Source organism: Ixodes scapularis, unplaced genomic scaffold, assembly GCF_016920785.2.
Source record: "Ixodes scapularis isolate PalLabHiFi unplaced genomic scaffold, ASM1692078v2 ptg000658l_1__unscaffolded, whole genome shotgun sequence".
Lineage (NCBI taxonomy): Eukaryota > Metazoa > Arthropoda > Arachnida > Ixodida > Ixodidae > Ixodes > Ixodes scapularis.
Genome location: NW_024610018.1, coordinates 463,945 through 483,426, shown reverse-complemented (window position 1 = coordinate 483,426; position 19,482 = coordinate 463,945). Strand labels below are relative to the sequence as shown.

General features: G+C 43.9%; 1 protein-coding gene across 2 annotated transcripts in view; it reads right to left on the bottom strand.

Moving 5' to 3' along the window:
• Positions 1 to 5,833: 5,833 nt before the first annotated feature.
• LOC120848538 (protein XRP2-like) overlaps positions 5,834 to 19,482 on the bottom strand; it is a 32,269-nt gene continuing 18,620 nt past the window's right edge. Inside the window, exons 6-10 of one of the 2 annotated variants that reach the window (XM_040220533.3) lie at positions 18,831 to 18,968; positions 16,385 to 16,465; positions 10,939 to 11,032; positions 9,915 to 10,003; positions 6,213 to 6,296 (exon numbers count right to left, since the gene is read on the bottom strand). In XM_040220533.3, coding sequence (XP_040076467.1) covers positions 6,288 to 6,296; positions 9,915 to 10,003; positions 10,939 to 11,032; positions 16,385 to 16,465; positions 18,831 to 18,968 — 411 coding nt within the window. In that variant the 3' untranslated portion in view covers positions 6,213 to 6,287. Of the gene's footprint in view, positions 6,297 to 9,914; positions 10,004 to 10,938; positions 11,033 to 16,384; positions 16,466 to 18,830; positions 18,969 to 19,482 lie in introns of both variants that reach the window. The other variant, XM_040220532.3, reaches the window with a different exon arrangement.

The window sequence follows — 19,482 nt, the reverse complement described above, 5'->3', positions numbered from 1 at the left end:
CATCTTCCGTCGACAGTAAGCAGTTTTGGCACCTGCTGTGCACATGTTTTTCATGTCCAGTATTCTGTACCGCATATTGTGAACACATTCAGTTAAGATGCCTACAGTTTCAGCAATCTCGCGCACTTTCACTCAACGGTCTTCCAAAAGGATACTGCAAATTGTTTTAACGATTTCCTTCGTGGTGACCTCGGCTGGGCGTCCGGAGCACTTCATTTTCGGTGGATGTTTGGCCATGTTTTGATCTAGAAATAGACCGTCTTCAACGTTGGTGCAAAACCCCCGTGAACTTCGTCCAACTCCGCTTTAATCTGTGCAGCCATCCACGTTTTTAAATAAAATAGTTTGATCGCCGCACGAAACTCGTTTATATCCATTTTCGTGGTAGCTGACAAAGTGCCCACTTCAAACATTTTTCGAGCGTGAACCACGCATCACGTGTGGCTGAAATTGGGCCCAATCTAGTTTGAAAAGCCATAGTTGCCAGCCGTAATATTGTCGCACGAATTGTAGCTCCATCTTGTCGAAATTTACCAAACTTATCAAACGACCCTCATAAGAACCGACCACTCCAAAGCGGCGACTCGTAAGCCCTCGATTAAATTTCTGCCACCAAAAGGAGTTTAAACCATTCTTACGCCAACAGATTGATTGGATCACGCCGGGAAATAAACGCATACGCAGCCGTTTTATCTAATTTGTGCGTCGAGCTGTACCGACGTCTCAAACTTGCGGCCTCGTATATCCTCTGCCTGGTGGCATCTTCAACTTCTCCCTTCGTCTGCCTCGAGAATACCACCATTAATTCGGCACAGATGCCATACAGCGAGGTGATGATAGTGATCAAAGTTCCCAAAACCGAATTTCGAAACGGATCTACTATTCTGCCAGGATGCCTGGTTGCCTCGAGGTCATCCGGGCGTCCATGCTCCGTTTCGGCGTAACATGGCTAAAGGCGAAGGCTGCGGCTGCCAAGAGCCAATTGGGACACTGGAGCAAACTATGCGACGATGCTCCGTTGGTGTGGATTGCCATCGCACGCTTTTTCTGGCTCACGGCGGTCGTAGCATGTGCCTTTTGCTGAGTTGCGTCGATTCGAAGCATAGGTATAGGAGATTGCGTGCTGGCCTGTACGTTGGAACAGCGTACACGGTTCAGGCCAGGCACTCCTATAAAAATGCTGAATTTTGCCTCGAAGAAACTATTTGTACGAATGCATGATATGAAGAAAGTCCCTTACTTTTAATCGCTCGCTAATCCTTGAAAATTGACATTTGAATTACCTCATTTCTAGGCAAGCACGACGAACAAAACTGCCCAAAGACATCTACAAAAACCTTGCATATCACTGTGTTCGCAAAACAATTAGCCCAGAGCAGCAGTTCTCAAATTGGGGTCTGCGAAGCCCTGCCTCGTCGGTCAAGCCTCGCAATAAAAGTTTTATTTTTTTCAGATTGAGAAGAAACGTTCAAATTTTCGGACGAGTTTTCTCATGTGCGTGTCAATGAAAAATATACTTCACACGAACCCTCAGTTATATCCCTTTAGTAAATCATTATCAAAATTAATCTATACCTTTCCCTTCCCCTCAGCACAAACAGGGTCCTCCACCATCTCACCGATCCACAAGGGGTCTGCGAAAAATCAATTGTTGAGAAGCACTGGTCTGGAGCAAAGAGCCGTTAGAAATATTTAACAGTCCCATGTTGATCTACAGTACAGCCACAGCAACAGCTGCGACACGTCGCAACGATGCTGTTGGGCATCGGCGTCACGCTCGCGCTCCGTGGGGTGCGTGAACGAAATAGACATCTGTCTTGTTCCCAACACAGTTGTTACCTTTTCTGACCCAGAGTGCAAAAGTGTGTCTCCCGGCATGAGCTCTTGGCATTGGCAGTGCTACAACAACAAATTGTAATCAACTTTTTTTTCTTTTTTCTCGAGCATGTGCAGTGTGCATTTGTGTTAACGCTGTGGGGATGTAGTGTAGCTCAGTGCAATGTTTCCACTTCACACACGGCAAACCCAGATTCGATTCCCGCCGGCAGCGAACGATCTGTTTCGAGGATCTGGCAGCATTTGGCGACAGACACTCTACAACGCCAACTACAACACCAACAACGACAACAACGGATGTCACTTCCAGTGGTGGGAAGGGTTGATAACAGCTATCGCTGTAAAAGCAACCTCCTAAACAGCTGTCCACACGGGACGCAGCGAGTGTCGTGCACCGCAAAAGTGCACATGCTTCTCAAAAAGCGTGGAAGTCCCGGCGTGTGCGTATGTTTTTGTCGAGGACATGAAACGCACAGCGACTTTCCCCTCTCTTTTCTTGCTTTTGGGAAGATTGGGGACTGGCAACAGCGAACGCATTGGAAACACCCTTCGCCATTGGCGACTCCCTTGCCGGGGGGAGGTGGTGGGGGTGATGTTATTTTGTTTTTTTTGCTTGATCCCCCAAAGGACTTCCTGGTGATATCCCACACCACTTGGTGATAGTTAGGGGGACAAAATTGGCTTAGAAGGGTTGGAGGAATCATATGTTTGTTTTTTTTAGACTCGGGCTAGGTGGCACAAGCTACCACCCGTAACAAAGGGTATAGCCGTTAACAACCATCCATCCAACCCAGCAGGGTGTGCGAGTGGCTACGTCCAAGGAGGATAGAAGGGTAGGAGAGGGCATGACGCCAGCCACGTAGCCTCGACAAGCCATGCTCCCTTGACGCCGCGCCTCCTTCTCATTTTCCTCCTTACTCTCCTCACTTGCCCAGCCCAACGTGACCACATCACGTGACCGTAGCTAGCCTTCGCCTAGCGATGGTGTACTAGAATACACCACAGTCCCTGATAAAACCTACCGAACGGAGCACGCGCAAGCTTGCAAAAAATCCTTCTACTATCAATATACTGTAAAAGGGTTGATAACTGGGCTAGTTGGTAGTTAGACATATTAACGGCATTAGCGCACACGTATGAGGAAGAGAGAAGGGACAGAAAAGAGCGCTACTCACAACTGTATTTACAAAGATGAAGAAAAAAAAGAACATCGTCCAGCTCCCCATAAAGATGAAAAAGGAAGAAGAGGAAGCAGAAATCCTCTTCTTCCTTTTTCATCTTTATGGGGAGCTGGACGATGTTCTTTCTTTTCTTCATCTTTGTAAATACAGTTGTGAGTGGCGCTCTTTTCTGTCCCTTCTCTCTTCCTCATACGTGTTCGCTAATGCCGTTAATATGCCTTCTACTATCAACTATCCGTCTCACTTGTGACATGTCACATGCACCAATTGCCAGAGAGATCTGCGGTCACGTTGGCCACAACATCGTTTAAATTATTATAATGCAATTAAATGCAAAGGTGCAAGCGAGCTGGACAATAATGACGAAAATGAAAATAATCCCTGGAGAAGAGGAACAAAGGGACAAAGGACAAACACAAATCTCCAAGATTTGTGATTGGAGATTTGTGTTTGTCCTTTGTCCCTTTGTTCCTCTTCTCCAGGGATTATTTTCATCGTTTAAACATTTTATAACTAGGCTTCACCAATATTGTAACAGGCCCTCTCCTAGTACTTCTAACCTCCTTGGCTACGTCCGAGCCCACGTCGTGAGCGCGCTCCGAGGCTTTGTCCAAGGACGGACACAAGCTTTCCCCTGGGTAAAAAAAATGTCGCGAAGCAAACCAGAAGTGGAGAAAAACCTCCACTTCCGTTATGGCAAATGCAACGCACGACAACCTAGCGTACGCAGTTATGCAATTTTATTGGGTTCACAGCATCGAAGCTTGGAGACCGATGGCACAAATGTTGACAAATCGGTCCGGCATTATTTACGAGGCACGCAGCTACATACAATATCACAACGCACGCACGTGCACTTGCATTGTTTCGACATAAGCACCAGCAAAAGGAGGTATGCTATAAAGCAATCTGTAGGCTGAAGCACCACTGATTTGTAAATGGATTCAAAAAGCCCGCTCACAACTAAGTGTGCACGTGTATGATACAAGGCGCCGGCCAAGTTACCGTTGTACTGCTTACGCAATATGACAATTAACAAAAGTAAAGTTGGTTCTGTTATGTTTGTAGCCGTTGAACAGTATGTAAATGCATTTCGCACAGTACCAGTCATGTATCTACTGGTTGAACATGCTATGGATACGTGGCTTAAACTTTCATTTCGTTATAAGTCGGAATGCGGTCAAAGAGTAGAAGATACAAACGCAGACTCGCAGGCTAAAATCGCAATGTCGCGGTGCATTCATGAGACTAGATTGGTTGAGCTAGTTGATGGTGTATGCAGGAAAAAACGACAAACACCGTGACGTTGCGCTTTTGGCACCGTTTGATTATGTCGATTGACTCGTACTGTTGACTGTGCTCCGACTTACAGTGAAACAAAGTTTAGCAGCACCTGGTGGTGTCATTACTTTTTTTCAGTACCACTTTGAGAGTTCAGGATGTCCAAGTGTACACAATATTGCTTGTTGCCTGAACGGCCAAAACTTGCAGCACAATGTATGGACCGTAGAAAACTTCGGAGCAACGCTTTTCCCTGTATGGCTCCTACATACTTAAAAAATAAAATGACATAGTTGTTTTTGTTTCAGAGCACTAGTGTGCATTGCAACTGAGCAGTGCAAGGTATGCAGAGCTGGGTAGGCAAGCCTTGTTATTTGAGAATGTCCAGACATCACACGACCCTATCAACATTTGTAGGACGTTAGTGGAATATCTCGTGAACGTCCTATTTATGTCGTTGCTAGAGTCTGCTTTTTCAATTATTACAAAATCGTCATAGGCTAGTGGGTCTGTAATCACTCTACGGGCTTACTCAAGTTTCTGATTGTAATTCGTGGACAATGAGGGTAACACCGAAATGGGTGTCAGCAAGAGCTTGTTTTTGACAATGCATTGTTTGACAAAAGTGACATTTGTTTGTTAACAGCTGCTCAATGGAATGCATATTAGAGAAAACTTCAGCAGAGTTTCGGTATGAATAATGTTAGACCCAAATACAGCTGTAGCAGTGACTCAATGAGTGATGTTTAATCATTGCTAGCATTGTCTCTGGAACAGTATTCATCCAAAAACTTCTGAAACAATGCTTGAACTTTCTCTAACAATGTGATTTACTGGCAAAACAAATACTGATGAGGCCCACAGTATTGGAACAAGCTTCTGCCAGGTTTCTGTAAGCAAAATTGTATCTTTGCAGATGTCTCCTACTACATGACACTACTACTTGTTCAACTTCATGAACTGCATATGTAAAAATTTGTAAAACAAATAAAATTCAATCCAGGAAAAAAAATGGGTAAAAAGAGTCGATTGAACCATTTTTGTAAGCACCAAACTTGTGAGGATACCGAGTTTAACAGAAGCAAACGCCAACAAACGCCTAAGCTGCGATCAAAAACAAACTCAGAAAAAGACCCTCTGAACTTCGCAAAAAGTAAACTCCAAAAATCAGGAACCCAAAATACAGAATAATGCAAAAATATGATCTGATGCCATACAAGCTGAGACTCATGCAGCTTTTCATTATTGTCCCTACACATAATTTTTTTTCTCAAGTTATCCAAATTAATCAATGTAGATAATTTTCATCTGTAATGGTTTTGGGCTTCTCAGGAACAAAATAAATTAGGTGTAATAAAAAAACATCCATCCATACCAATGCAAGTATTGTGCTTGACTAGTTAATCAATATATATCCGCACTGCAAACAAGTCTTTTAGGACAAATTGACTTTCAGTGAAGACCAATGTTACTCTAGATCAACTCGGTTCTGGAACTGCCCATAGACGCTGCTTTCACGAGCATTACTCCCCCCTCTTCCCCAAAATTCCACCTCCTGCCGTTCGACGCAACACCGTTCTGGGGACAGCTGCTACGGTAACTACAATGTACTCCATGGAATACACAGATTTTGAAGCACAGCTTCAAGACGGTGCCTCACTGTACTCTGTGAAACACACAGTTTTGAAACGCAGCCCACAGATGGTGCTCCAGACGACAGGTGGCAGACCTGAGGGGGAGAGGGAGATATTCCCCTCCATGAGAGTTCCACAACTGAGACGATCTAGTAATGGTGGCAAAAACCAACAACGCAGGCCTATTGGATACCCCGTGAAGTGGCAGCTCCAAAAACCGCTTCAATCTGACGCAAAGCCGAGTTGGCCTGGCTCGAGACGTAGACCAATCCGGTGGAGCCAGTTTCCGTGGCTATGGCTTTGGCCACCTCCTGGCACGAGCTGAGGCAGGCATCTCCCGTGTACTCCAGAGCTATCACAGGACCTGGCAAAAAGATAAAAAACCTCGATTTGGTATGGCAATGTGGTAGATTCGCAAAATGTCATATGAGAGTCGTTAAAGGAGTAATCCGCCGTTCTTGTTCGTGGTCGCTGATTTGCCTCAGTATTGCCCTAAAAAAACACCGAAATAAAAAAAAAATTAAGAAAAAAAGCTTATTTAGGACACACTCTTTTGTAAACTTTCCAACAGAAAAAAACAAAAACCTTTTGCTCAATATTTACGCTGTTAAACTCAATGTAGGTGGAGGTAGCCTGCCCTAGGCCCCGTGCAGAAACACAGTAATTATTTACATTCCATTTTCCAGCTTTCATTGGTTAAGGAGATAACTGATGCATAGATTGTTAGCTGTAAAATTGCTTCTATGTGGCATAATAATATTTTTTTTATAGACAATATTTTTATGTTTGAGAAACAAATAATCTATACTTCGTTTCAGCTTCGGTCCAGACGCAGCCGATGCTACAAGCGCGAGCATGTGGCCCAGAACAGTGCTTGCACTGCACGAGCGCGCGTGCTTGGCAGGGATGCTGAAAGCCCGGAGCTCGCGCTTGTAGCTTTGGCTGCGTCTGGACCGAAGCTGAAACGAAGTGTAGACAAAGTCATTACTGTTTTCAAAAATATCCCGCGATTGCCTTTCCGCTCCGGTTTCAAACGATAACAAACAAGGCTGTCGACGTTTGCGGAAGCTCGTTTATTTTTATGAGTGCGAGTTGTTCTGCATTCACCAAGGTATTTAGAGAAAGATCTCAACCGACCTAGTAATTTGCAGCAAACCACTGTCGCAAGTAGGCGCCTTCGGAAGCGCTGTGCGGGTACTTGTTTTCGTTGCGGGACTGGCTTACGTCTACTGTCCATCAACCATGTTGCTCGATCTGTCTTGATTAGTTTGTGTTCGAGCATTGGTGCTGAATAAAGACGTTGGTTCCCGTAAAAGCAGCCTCCATGCTCTGTGAATTGTGCAACCGTCATGATTGCAACCATGGTTTTAATACCGAGAAGATGCCTACACAGGTAAGAATTTGCGAGCCATTTGGCTGGAGGCATTCGGGCATTTGGCTCGCATCAAGTTTGTCTAGGTATGTTCCCGTCATTTCGCTTCGTAAGGAAAGAAGCTCTCAACTTTTGCAGTGCACTTGGCCTGCCAAGCGAGTAATTTTAGGTTGCGTTTTAATTGTGCGTCATGACGCTCGCCCACCTTGCTCGCAGATGTCACGCGAAAAGAATAAGAGCCGAAAAGCTGAAAGGACTGCATATTTATTTGTTGATTTTTTTTTGTCCACTTGGTCGTCTTTTACCGCACATGAACAGGCGCTTGCATGATAGAACGCTAGAACGACGGTTTCATTGCAGAGGTTTCTAGATGGGGCCGGAATAACACACAGAAAAAGACGAAAATGGATGCCGAATGCAGCTTTCATGTTTGCGTCTTACTGGCATTGAAGACGACGATAGACGGTGGTAATTAGCAAACTATGCCGGAGGCTGCGCGCGTCTGCTCGCCAGATTAGCAGGCGGTGTCAGATGCCAGGCTAGACGCACCAGATGTCGTGAAAGGAAGAAGCTAGATTTGTTGGCGTGTTTGGCTGAGCAGCCAAGCCAATCCACTAGTAATGGGCGGGGCCACTGGTCGGTGGGTGGGGCTTAAAGCGGGCTGTGACCTCCCACCTAAATTGCGTCTAACAACGTAAATATTGCGCAAAACATTTTCTCTTTCTTGGAAAAATTTTAAAAAAAGATTGCGTGTCCCACCTTTGCCTTTCAAAAACAATTTTTTTTATTTTTCATTTCAGTGTTTTTAGCACAGTAGATATGGCTGATCCAGTAACTCAATTATTATGTAAAAATGGCTTTGTTTTTGCAAAGTTACTTCATTTTCACTTTTATTTCAACCTTTCTTTTTATGAATCGAAAGGTTTTATTGGCAACATTAAAAAAGTGATGCTAGTGGCAGGCACGGGTTCACTGTTTGAGCAGTAGAACTTATTCCTGAAGACCCATCCTCACACAATTGCAACTGCTGAAGACCGTGTGCCAACCTCTTAAAAATATGGGGAGAGTTTGGCCAGTCTATCATCTCGCTGCCGTAACGCCCCTCCTCCCGAGTGAGCCAATCAGCCTGCGGCACAGAGCGAGAGGCGTGAGCGCATGCGCGTGAACTCCCGGCTGCTCACAGCCGAGCAGGGAGGGCCGCCATTTTCATTCATTCACTTGGCGGAATTCATAGCAGAATGCAAGGGACCAACATCAAAACTTCAGTTTTCTCTTTTTATTTGGTAGGCTCTGGCAAGAAAATGATATAGTGTTATTCCTCGATGGCTTAAAGGGACACTGGCACCCCCCAAAAAAATTTTTTCATTTTTTGCCAGGTGCTTCATTATGGTGTCGGAGGACTACCCAATTAATATTTTGCAACAGAGTTGCGTATTTTTTTAATAAAGCCAAAAGACGCAACTGCTCGAAACCGAAACCGAAACCTGACGGAGAGCGGAGAAGTGGAGAGAAGAGGTGCAAGTGGCGGAAGTCACGTGACTACACCCGACCGTGCGTTTTTTTTTTTTTTTTTTTCTCTTCTTTGTAGCAGACGACACGACATGCGGCGTACGGGAACTGTTCGCCGTGCGATCATTTTGCAGTCATGTTTGTTCCGCTCGTTGTTCTGAACTCCAATATGAGTTGTTTTGTACATTGAGGAGTTGGAGATGAGTAGTGAGTGCCCGTGGTGAATTTCCATGATTGGCTCCGAAAAGAATACACCCAAGAGGTTGCGTGAAGAGCTGGCTCACATGTCCTGCGTCCGAAAAAGAAAGGGGCATTGTGCGACAGAGTTTCCGAAAGATCAACGGGTCGGTACCAATGGCTGGCTGCAATTCCTGTAGAACATATACGGGCACCTCGGAAAGCGGACGCTACCTGATTTATATGCTCCTTGCATTTTGTGGAAAGTGATTACATTGAGTTCGCAGGTGTCAAAAAGGAAATCCCATAACATTTAATTCAGCGAAGTGTCGTCCACAACATTTGTTTGTTATTTTTTTGTTTGTTTCTTCAGCGATAATTGTAAGAAACAAGATATGTAAACATCAGAAAATGTTTGAAAAAAAAAAAAAAAAAAAAAGGTTCCACGGGGGTTTGAACCTGGTCCTACCGCGTGTGTAGCGGACGTCTTTCCCACTGAGCTACTGGGGCATCTCTTCATTGGCGGATCTTTTTCTTTAGTAATAATTCAGCCGATAAACTAAGTTGGAAAGTTTGCTGCCGATTTTCCTCTAGCAAAAGCACTCCCGGGTCGAAGTCGGGAAGCACCACGCATTGGCGACATCCGCATCTAGTAAAGAAATCGTACGCGTGCATCTTCAACTCGAAGTAGACACGTCGTGCTTGACGTTTGCGCGAGCGATGTCTTCAGCAACGAGAAGGGAGCGGCGGCTCGGCGACGTCTTCGTCCAAATCGGCTTGGTGGTCGGGCGTGTCGTACGGGATGAGTACCAATTCTTTTAATTAGTCCCAAATTTCTCTTTTAAAAGTAGACAGAATTCGACGGTACCGCGAACGACAGTTCTGAAATAGAGGTTCTACCAAGGAGGTTATCCTCTCCAGCACCTTGTCTCCTCTCCAGCACCTTGTCGCCACACCCACTGGCCAGACTCTCCCCATGTATGGCTCTGGACGAGGGGACACACTGAGGCCACCTGTCGGGTAGCCGTAAAACACTTGGTTTCTATATATTTCCTCATTCCTTACGAGCATCATTCTTTTCTTTCTTTGCTTGAAAACTTTTGACAATGTTATAAAACGACCATTTCTCATAGACGGTATATACATTTCATCTGGCAAATACTGCAAAACCTTCATTCTAGTCAAATGCAGTTTCAAGGTCACCTCATAGGTGGTGCCAGCGTGCCAGCATGTTTTTCGTCGTAAGGAATCACACGAGCTCGGTCCTAGGGTGTCCTAAGCAAACGCAACTATGTGAACGGGCCTCTAGTGATTACAAAAAGTTTGATGAGGTGAAATGAACGCCGTGGAACACCAACACTCACTCAGCAGCATGAAGAAAATGAGCAAGACACATCTTAGAGTGCCTGCTCGTGCCTGCTGTAATGTCATGCCACTAAAAAGAGCGAGAAATTTTTAATGTTCGTTCTGACGTCGGTTTTACGTGCAGTTTTTAAAATGGCTACTCTGAATTTAATAATAATAATTATGATGACGATGATGATGATGACGACGACGACAACGATGATGATGATAATAATAATAATAGCTTTATTTCCAACAATGAGGAACAGTGTTGGTGGGGGCTTAGGAAAAAAGCTGTTAAAACAGCTTGACTGGTCCCGCACCCCCAGAAGTGTAGTAGCAGTAGAAAAGGTTAACAGAAAAATCATATTATACATCAACAAGATGTTAAAAAAAAAAGCCACAAGAGTCGTAGTAGCGATAGTACTGATGTGACGAAAAAGAAACATATAAACAAGCCACTCAAATTTGATCGGTTTGGCTAAGAATTATTACGTTACTTAGGTTACCTGCAGACATATTTTCAGGCTCAATGCGTTGCGCACATAAATAGTTGAGGGTGGTTGAAACCTGAACCGTGAGAAACCAAAAGACAAAAACTCACCGCTCCCAATGACCGCGTTGTAGGAACTGGTTCGGAAGATCTTTTCTGCCGTGGCTTTGTCAAGCGTCACCTCTTTGGTTTGCACCAGGATGTTCTGCGTTACAGGGACAACGAAATGATTTTCAGAAACTTCTCCTTATGCTTGAAACATGCAACACATGTTTAGAAATAAAGTTGCGATAAGCTTGTGATGCCAGTAGTTGTACAGAGGCTTGAGGTGCTCATGTAATGAAGGCAGCAATGTGGAAAAGATTGTACAAAACATAAACTGACTTGGAATAGCTGACTACTATACTATTTTGAAGGGGAAATATCAATACCAAATAAGTGAATGAACCTATATAAAAATACAGTGCAGTCCACGTATAATCATAAAGAAAAAACTCGAAAATGCAATCATTACAACCGATTATTGTTGTATCTTGATTGTATACCCCACGCAAAAATGCAAAATCTAGAAACTGATCGTCATAAGCAAAACATTGTTACATGTGATACTGTTATATAAGTGGATTGCACTGTATCCAAATGAACGAGAATGCCGCCGAAAAGCATGTCTGTTGGCACTGGCATCAGAAGACACATCTCCTGAGTACAAGATGATGGTTCTTCACCTACTGTAAGATACTGCAGAATCACTCACATCGTTCAAGCACCCATTACAGTGTAGACCGCATATAACGTATGTCTCGGGAGTCGCGAAAATCCGCACTATAAGCGGTACCGCACTATAACCAAAACATCAATTTTTCAGGCCAAAATACATGCCATCAGACAACTTACCTTTGTAAAAGAATTTATTTTATGTTAAGATGAAAAATAAAGCTTAGTTTGAGGAAAGTCTTTATCTCATCAGACTAGTACAGTTCTGTCTCAAGTGTGTCACACATTTTGAAAGAAATGAGCGGCTTTTGCCTGGCGCAGCCTTAACGGCGTCGCGGGTTGTGGACGGACGTTGCGAGCGTTCAGGATTGCTAACCCTAATCACTTTTCTCCGGTGATGAAAACGCGTGAAAATTCGCATCCTTTATATGGTACGCGCCAGTAATACCTTGAACATGAGCACACGCATGAAATGCGCCAAATAAGAAATCCGGGCGATGTTCGAGGACACAAATGCTTAGAAAGCACCACTGTAGTCGAAGTAAACAAACACGACGACACGGGCGTTTCTGGCGTCTTGAGAGCGCCGCCACGACATCGCCGCACGAGTAGGTGGATCTTCCCTTGTAGTACGTGCTGGGTTATCATAGCCACACGACGAAAATTCACAGTCAAGGATAGCGCTTTTACACGGAACGATGAGATGGACGCCGTCTACGACGACGATCACAACCGACGCCATGTTTGCGGAACAGAAGCAGCCGGCCCGCGACCGGAGGAGGAGAAGCGTTGCAATAGAGGTTGGGGGGGAAAGGAGAGAGCCAATATGCAACGCGCGCGAACACTTCTCCTCGACCTGTGATTGGTCTGTCGTTGCGGTTGTTTGTTTCTTTGTTTCCAATGCAGCGGAGGGACGCACGCACGTGAACGACTCGTGCGTGCGTCCCTTCGTCGCTATGGCAACTGAAGCCTCTCTCTTCGCTTCTCCCCGCGTTTTCGAGCAACCTCCTTGCCCCGCGAGTGCAGCTTGCGGCTCGCGCCGTCAGCGCCGTTATCTAGTGTCGCACAGGGAAGCGAGCTCGCTGCTCCGGTCGTCGGCGCGGTCGGCGGGCTGTGCCAAAAACCGCACTATAACCGGTATTTCCCTTTGTGCGCCTGCATTTTAAGCCGTATGTAATTACATGGAGTTCTAGGGGAGGTGAACTGGTGGTTTAAAAAAAACGCGTTATACCCGGTCCTGCACTATAAGCGGTTACGTTGTAAGTGGTCTATACTGTATTAACAATTCCCAAACTTGGGAATTCTGCAAGTTATACGTTAAGTGCCCCATTTTACCGGACAGGTGGCCATGTCTAGATTAACCCAGTTTTCAGTGAAAGTGGAGTGGGCACTTCCTCGGTACTGTACGGTAGATATATATCCAGATACAAGATTTTAGAGTAAGACTACAGTAACGAAAAACTTAAACGTTTTATTAAGGCACTTTTTCTAATAGCAGTACTGATGTAGTACCAAATGTTTTCCCCGATTGTAACTTGACATTTTACACTAAGTCTACACAACTTGACTGATTCTTACTAAACCTTCAGCATTCAGTTCTTTTTTTTATGTTCTCTAAGGATGGAGAGGAGAGAACCTTGGAAAGGTTTTTGGTGCTTAAAGGGCAACTCCGCTTCATTTTTGATATTTAGAAAACTATGTAGCCCTCTTCAGTATCATATAGGAAGACCCCATGTCAAATATTACGATCTAGTTCCGTTTATATATTTAATAAACTGGCCAGCAAACCTTCAAGCGAGCCAAGTCGCCGAAATCTGCCAACTCTAGCGTGCGACGCGAGGCGCAATCATCAGCGCAGTCAATGCCACGGAGTTGGAGCGGCCAACATTGAACCACTACGTTAGAGGCATGACTACGTCATTCTCAGATTTTGCTTGTTTTTACTTCTCAGAGCGAAATTGAACGATGACGTCATGAGTTTCTCTTCCCGGTGTTGGCTGACCGGGCGTTCACGTGATTACCGTAACAAGGATGCGCTAGTTTGCGCTGCCCTGTGCGCTTATCGGTCTGTTTCTCCGCTCCCCTTCTCCCCTTCCCCCTCTCCCCCGGGCCATCACCGTCCACGCCATGCAAAGCAACGTGCCCGCGTCCAATCAAAAAAAAAAAAAAAAAAAAAAAAGACCTGCTTGTGTCGCGTGTCCTGTTTCTCGCTCCCTCCCGAACGTCACAAGACCACGTGGTTCGACGTGACATGGCCATGACTCTGACGACCCGAGACCAATGTTGCCTGACACAACCGAAGTTTCGGTTTCGGTATCTGCTGATGTTTAAATTAGGATTACACAAATAATATTCCACATTTCGCGAATCCAAAGACATAGAGTTGTTTAGTAGTGCTTTGTGAATTTGGATCACATGGAAGCCTAAATTTTTCGGAATTGAGTGGAGTTGCCCTTTAAAGGGATACTGAACCGAAATCTGGATTTTGCAAATTAAGGCTGCAGAAGCGTTGCACGGAACGCTATGAACTTCAAAACATCGCTCATACATCGATATCTCTAACGGATGGCCATATTTTTGGAAAAGGAGGGCGCAATCCTCCTGGAACAGTTGAGAATGAGGGGAAGCGGCCTCGCTTCTTTCCTTAACGCTTTGGTCCACCAGCTCGATGGGATGTAGCGAGGAGGAGAGAAAATAAGAATCGTGATGTGACTTGTCTCGTCGGCCTCATTGGCCGTGTTCAATTGCGCACTTCTTTTGCGAAAATATGGCAATCCATTGGAGATATCGCTGTATGAGTGATGTTTTTGGGTTTTGCAGTGTCCCGCCTATCCGTCTAACCTTGTTTTGTGCGCTCGAAATTTCGGTTCAGTATCCCTATAAAGGGAAACGAAAATTAGACGGGCAGAATACTGTAAAACCCTTAATTTTCGTAAACCCTTAAAATTCGTGAATTCAAAAATTCGCAAAAATTAAGGGCATCTGGAATTCGCCAAATTCAGTGGCCGCGATTATGTCCTCGCTGACCGATCCGCAAAAAATAAGGGCTGCAAAAATAAAGGGTTTTACAGTATTCTTCAAATGGAATACTCCTGGGCTACTGGTATGTTAACCAAGTTTCGAGATTTTTAGAGCTCCAGTAATAGCAATCATTAATTTACAAATGTTTATTATTTCCATCTGGTAACCAGGCAACACTGCCCAAGTTAGTCACACCATGGTTAGAGCTCATGCGGATAACAGTTTGACCATCCGCATCCGCAGACTTTGTGTCCACACCCGAACCGCATCTGCAATGGTCTTAAATTATTGCATCCACTTGCATTCACATCCACATAGTTTGTATCTGCATCCGAACCATTTCAAGAAAATTCAGAACCGTATCCGAACTGCAATCCATACATTCATGTTACATCATAAAATAAAGCGTGAATGAAAAAAAAAAAAAGTATGCAGATGGTATTTTATAAGCTTTTTTTCTCATCTTCATACAAAAAACTCTTCGAGACTAAATACGGTGAAAATCATTCTATCGTGTTCTGTTTTATTGTATTCAGTATTATAAGCGATTATACTTTCAAAGACACTTCGCGTCGGTGGAACGATGATCACAGTTGTGAAACCATCCTGGGAATCTGCGACACTTTACCCAGAAGAAAAGATCAAAAGAAGAGAAATATAACTTTTTTTTCATCGTAACATTTATTTTGGGCAGACTAATAACATTGTGCCATTTCATTTAGGTCAAAGAATAAAAATGAGAAAAAAAAGGTGGTCACTCACTGCAGCGAAGCACTCGTATATACGTGGTAAGACGTACGCGAGTAGACCACTGGGAAAATATCACAATATTCAATAATGGCAACACCTTCTATTGGTTTAAGTTTTAAACATGAACCCACAACTGCATGCTCCGCACCACACACAACAACTTGCCAACTGTTGCGAAAAAAAAAATAAGGCACACACATGCCATGTTTCACTTATTGCAAAGGCTTCTTCTATACAGTCTAACCCAAATATATCGAATTCAGAGGGGATCGTAAAGTAGTTCAATATATCAATAATTCAATATACAGAAATATGTTAAATTAAGCTCGAGTTGAAATTTCCCGCCACCTCTGCTAATACCAAAGGTCGCGACAAACGGGAGCTTACTGAATAGAGCATCCAAGAGCCACTAAATATGGTAGAAAGTAGTTGGCGGAGACTGCAAACACTGCAGCACTCACACGCGCGCCTGGCCTGGACTTTCACGCAGCATAAACAACAAAACACGAAAATAATAAGAAAAAATGAAAGAAAAACAGAAAAGCGAGATGCATTGAAAATCTTATTGTATTATGTACAATAATATTGCACATAATAGAATAAGCACCATTCACAATTGCTTGCCAAAAAGTGTAAAAGATTGACAAAGAGCTCTAAAAAAAAATGAAACTAAAGAATTTGGTGCAGGGTCGCTTGAACTTACAGAAACAGAGAAAGAAAGACTAAAACGGGCCAAAACGACAACGCGCTTTCTTCGCTGTTTCTCCAAGTTCAAGCTGCCTTTCACCAATAGGTACCAACTAGCTCAACTGAAGCCTGTAATGGTAGAATTACCATTATAAAAGAATCAATTGTTAAAGATTTGTCAAGGCATGAAAAAAACTAAATCACAGAAAACATTCAGGCTTGTAAAGAGAAGGTAAAAACTCTAAAAATCGAAAGAGAAAACAAATGGATCCAACATTTGCTTTCTAACAATGCAGAGAACATTGAAAAAAAAAAAAGCAACATAATTTAGAATTTATTTTGCATTTGACTTCGGTTGAATCCTGGGCACCGAACAAGTACGTACCGGCGTCTTCTCCATCTCGTGCACGAAGTACAGCGCCCTCTGCGACGACTGCCCGTCCGAGAAGAAGACAACCAGGCATCTCTGCAAGTGACGGTACGGATGAAGAGGTCTGCCTCGCTCTCTACGTAGTGCCACCAAACCCTCGCAAGCACGCTTGAGAACTTCAGCCCCAATCATGCGCTCAGCAGTCACCCACAAGACAAGAACGTCCCGACCTCCAGCACAGACTCAATCTCATTTTGCTCGTGTTCCAAAGTTCAAAGTCCAAAGTTTGCCCATGTCCAGCGCTGCTCTCTCTGTCTTGTCAAGTGACATGATCTGCCGAAGTAGCTCGGATCCATTCGGGTAAGATTTGGAATGCGGCCCCTGTCTGTGACTACAGTATCGAAGGGGGATTTACGTGCTGCTTTTGCCTTTTAGTTTATACGCATGGCGACACTGAGCCTCGGTAATGATGCGAGTCAATTGCAAGTAAAGCGTGGCAGCTGAATATAATGCGCGCTTTTCAGTAACGGCTCTGTTGGCACGCAAACGTAAAAGAGAGTTTCGTCGTAAAATTATGACGTTCATGATGACACTGCGTGCAACTGCATGCACCCTGAGTCCCCCTCAAATGTCTGGAAACCAATGGGCACTACGAATATATGGAAGTTCCGAATTTCTCATGCTTGTAGTCAGTGTTTTCAATTTAACGTCCAAGATGTGCCTCAACATCCTGCGGACATCCCGAACGTTCCACAGATATCCCCAACTTCCTAAATATATATGGCAGATGTCCTCCAAATGTCTTCAATGCTTCATAAACATTTGCAAACTCGTACAGACAATGGATGTCCCCAACACTTGAAAGACATATACCCAAAATTCTGCAGACATTCTAGACATTCCACACTTTAACATTTAATAGACACTGTTGGAACCTTCTAAAGACATCTTCCAAGATTTTTCCGGTGTCCCGTGGATGTCTTCATTATTTCGCAGAAAGTTTTAATTGTTTTGGGAACCTCTTTAGGCACCACGAATGTTGTCACGGACATTTCCAACACCCCACAAACATCTCAAAGATGTTCCCAACGTTTCAAAGACATCAAACATTCTAGTGATGCCTATGAGACGTCAGCAATTACATAACGTAACCGGATTTTTGGAAGAAAAGTTAAGCGTTTTTTTGTTGTTTTTTTTCACTGCAAAAATGAACTATGTATTGTCGAACAGAGGTTGGGACTAGGTTTAGAACTTACTCTTATTAAATCACAAGTTATAAGCATTATTTTAACAAAGAAATGGCAGCAAGGGGAGTTTGAAAATATGTGGAGAGGAATGATGTCTGCTACCAGGAATGGGCCCCATTCCCTCAGCGAAGATTGCCAAAAATTCACTCTAACTTTTTAATTAAATCATGGCAAGCACTAAAACTTTGACATCTGCTCTCAACTGCCAGCACTATATATGGGTGAAGACTGAGCATTCAGCAACGTAAAACTTTTTTTGTTGAAAATAAATTGTATTTGTTTTTAAACACAATATTTTTATGAATATTGGCACCTCACATCTCAAAGTTTGCAGCCTGTAGAGTACATCTACTCTCCAAAGTTGTCTGCTGTCTGGAGCTATATAGGGTGTACGAGTCAAGTGATAATAAAAAGCGCTCAAAAGAATTTCTTTCTCATTTTGATGGTCCTTATAATGGTTGTACGGTTTATTACGCACATGGGAGACTTTTGGGATGATACAGTTGCTCTACTTTGAGTTCAAGAAGACGTGAGCAAGATTTTATATGTTTGTACAAATTCCTTAGTGGATTAATCCATTGCCCCGATCTCATGTCATCTAATCACGCTCACGTTCCAAAGCGAATTTCGTGAGTTTCTCCTGCTTTTTTAGTTAACCAAGACACCTCAATAAGCCCCACTGCATTGCAAAAGAAGTCCTGTTTCTGTCCTAGTCCTGTTTTATTCTTGCATGTATTCGTATCTATTCACCAACATGCTCGTTTTCAAATATTAGTCCCATGAACTGTGCACAATACTTGTATAACTCCCCGTAGCAGCAGATATGTATGCTTTTAACTCAAGTTTTTTAGCCTTTAAAGAGAATTTTGAGATTACCTTTTTATGATGCAAACTCAACGTACTCAATGATCGAAATTTGTGACCTCTTATGATGAGAGAACACGCTGACGCCATCTACGAAGTGACCCTGGAACTGCATTTTGCATTCTGAGGTATTTGCGACATCAAAAGTACATACTATCTATGAGAAATGGTCGTTTGTGACATTGTCAAAGGTTTTCGAACCAGTAGTGAAAGAATGATGCACGAAAAAAATAGAAAATTAATGAAAGTTGCATCGTGAGAGGTCGTTATGACCTCTTGTCATGAGAGGTCACAAAAGGTTGTGAGGCACATGGTTGTAAGCAGTCGTGAGTGCGTGCTTCGGCCCCCACCTGCTTTCCCAGCTGACAGTGTGGGCCGGCAGTCCTGGGAACGTCGCTGTCGGAAGGGTCCAGACTCAGCTGCATCGAAGGGGAGTGCTCCATGTGCTCCGTGGATGGAACCGGCAGGAAGTCCTCCATCCGGACATCCTGGGGATGACGTTCCGGCACAGGTGGAAAAAGTATGTGCTCTAAATCGTTCCTATGCATATAACTCCAACGAGCGAGATGTCATATTCCCCACGATATCAGAAATCAGATTTATCCAATACGTTTAGAAGCGAAAATTTTATTTAACTCTTTTCGTACCACACCCCTAAGCCATCGATCGCCCGTGGTCGATGGTTTTCACGCGCCTCTGAAACAAAAACCAACTTCAAATTTCTGTGCAGCACTGCCGCACAAAAAAAAAAAAATATGCGCGGCAGTGCCACTTCTTAACCATGCCAACCCCCCCCCCCCCCCCCCCCCCCCGGTGACATTGGGGATGGCTAAAAAGACAGCCTCAATTGCATGATTTAGCTGCTTCTGCTGCTTGTCTTTTTGGATAATAGCAGCAGTGAAAACTGTGAATAATATGGGGTCATTTGATTTGAGCTCCTACAGCAACGTTTCATCTTTGAGGTGCAGGATATTGACAGGTGCTTGATAGAGAGCATCGTCA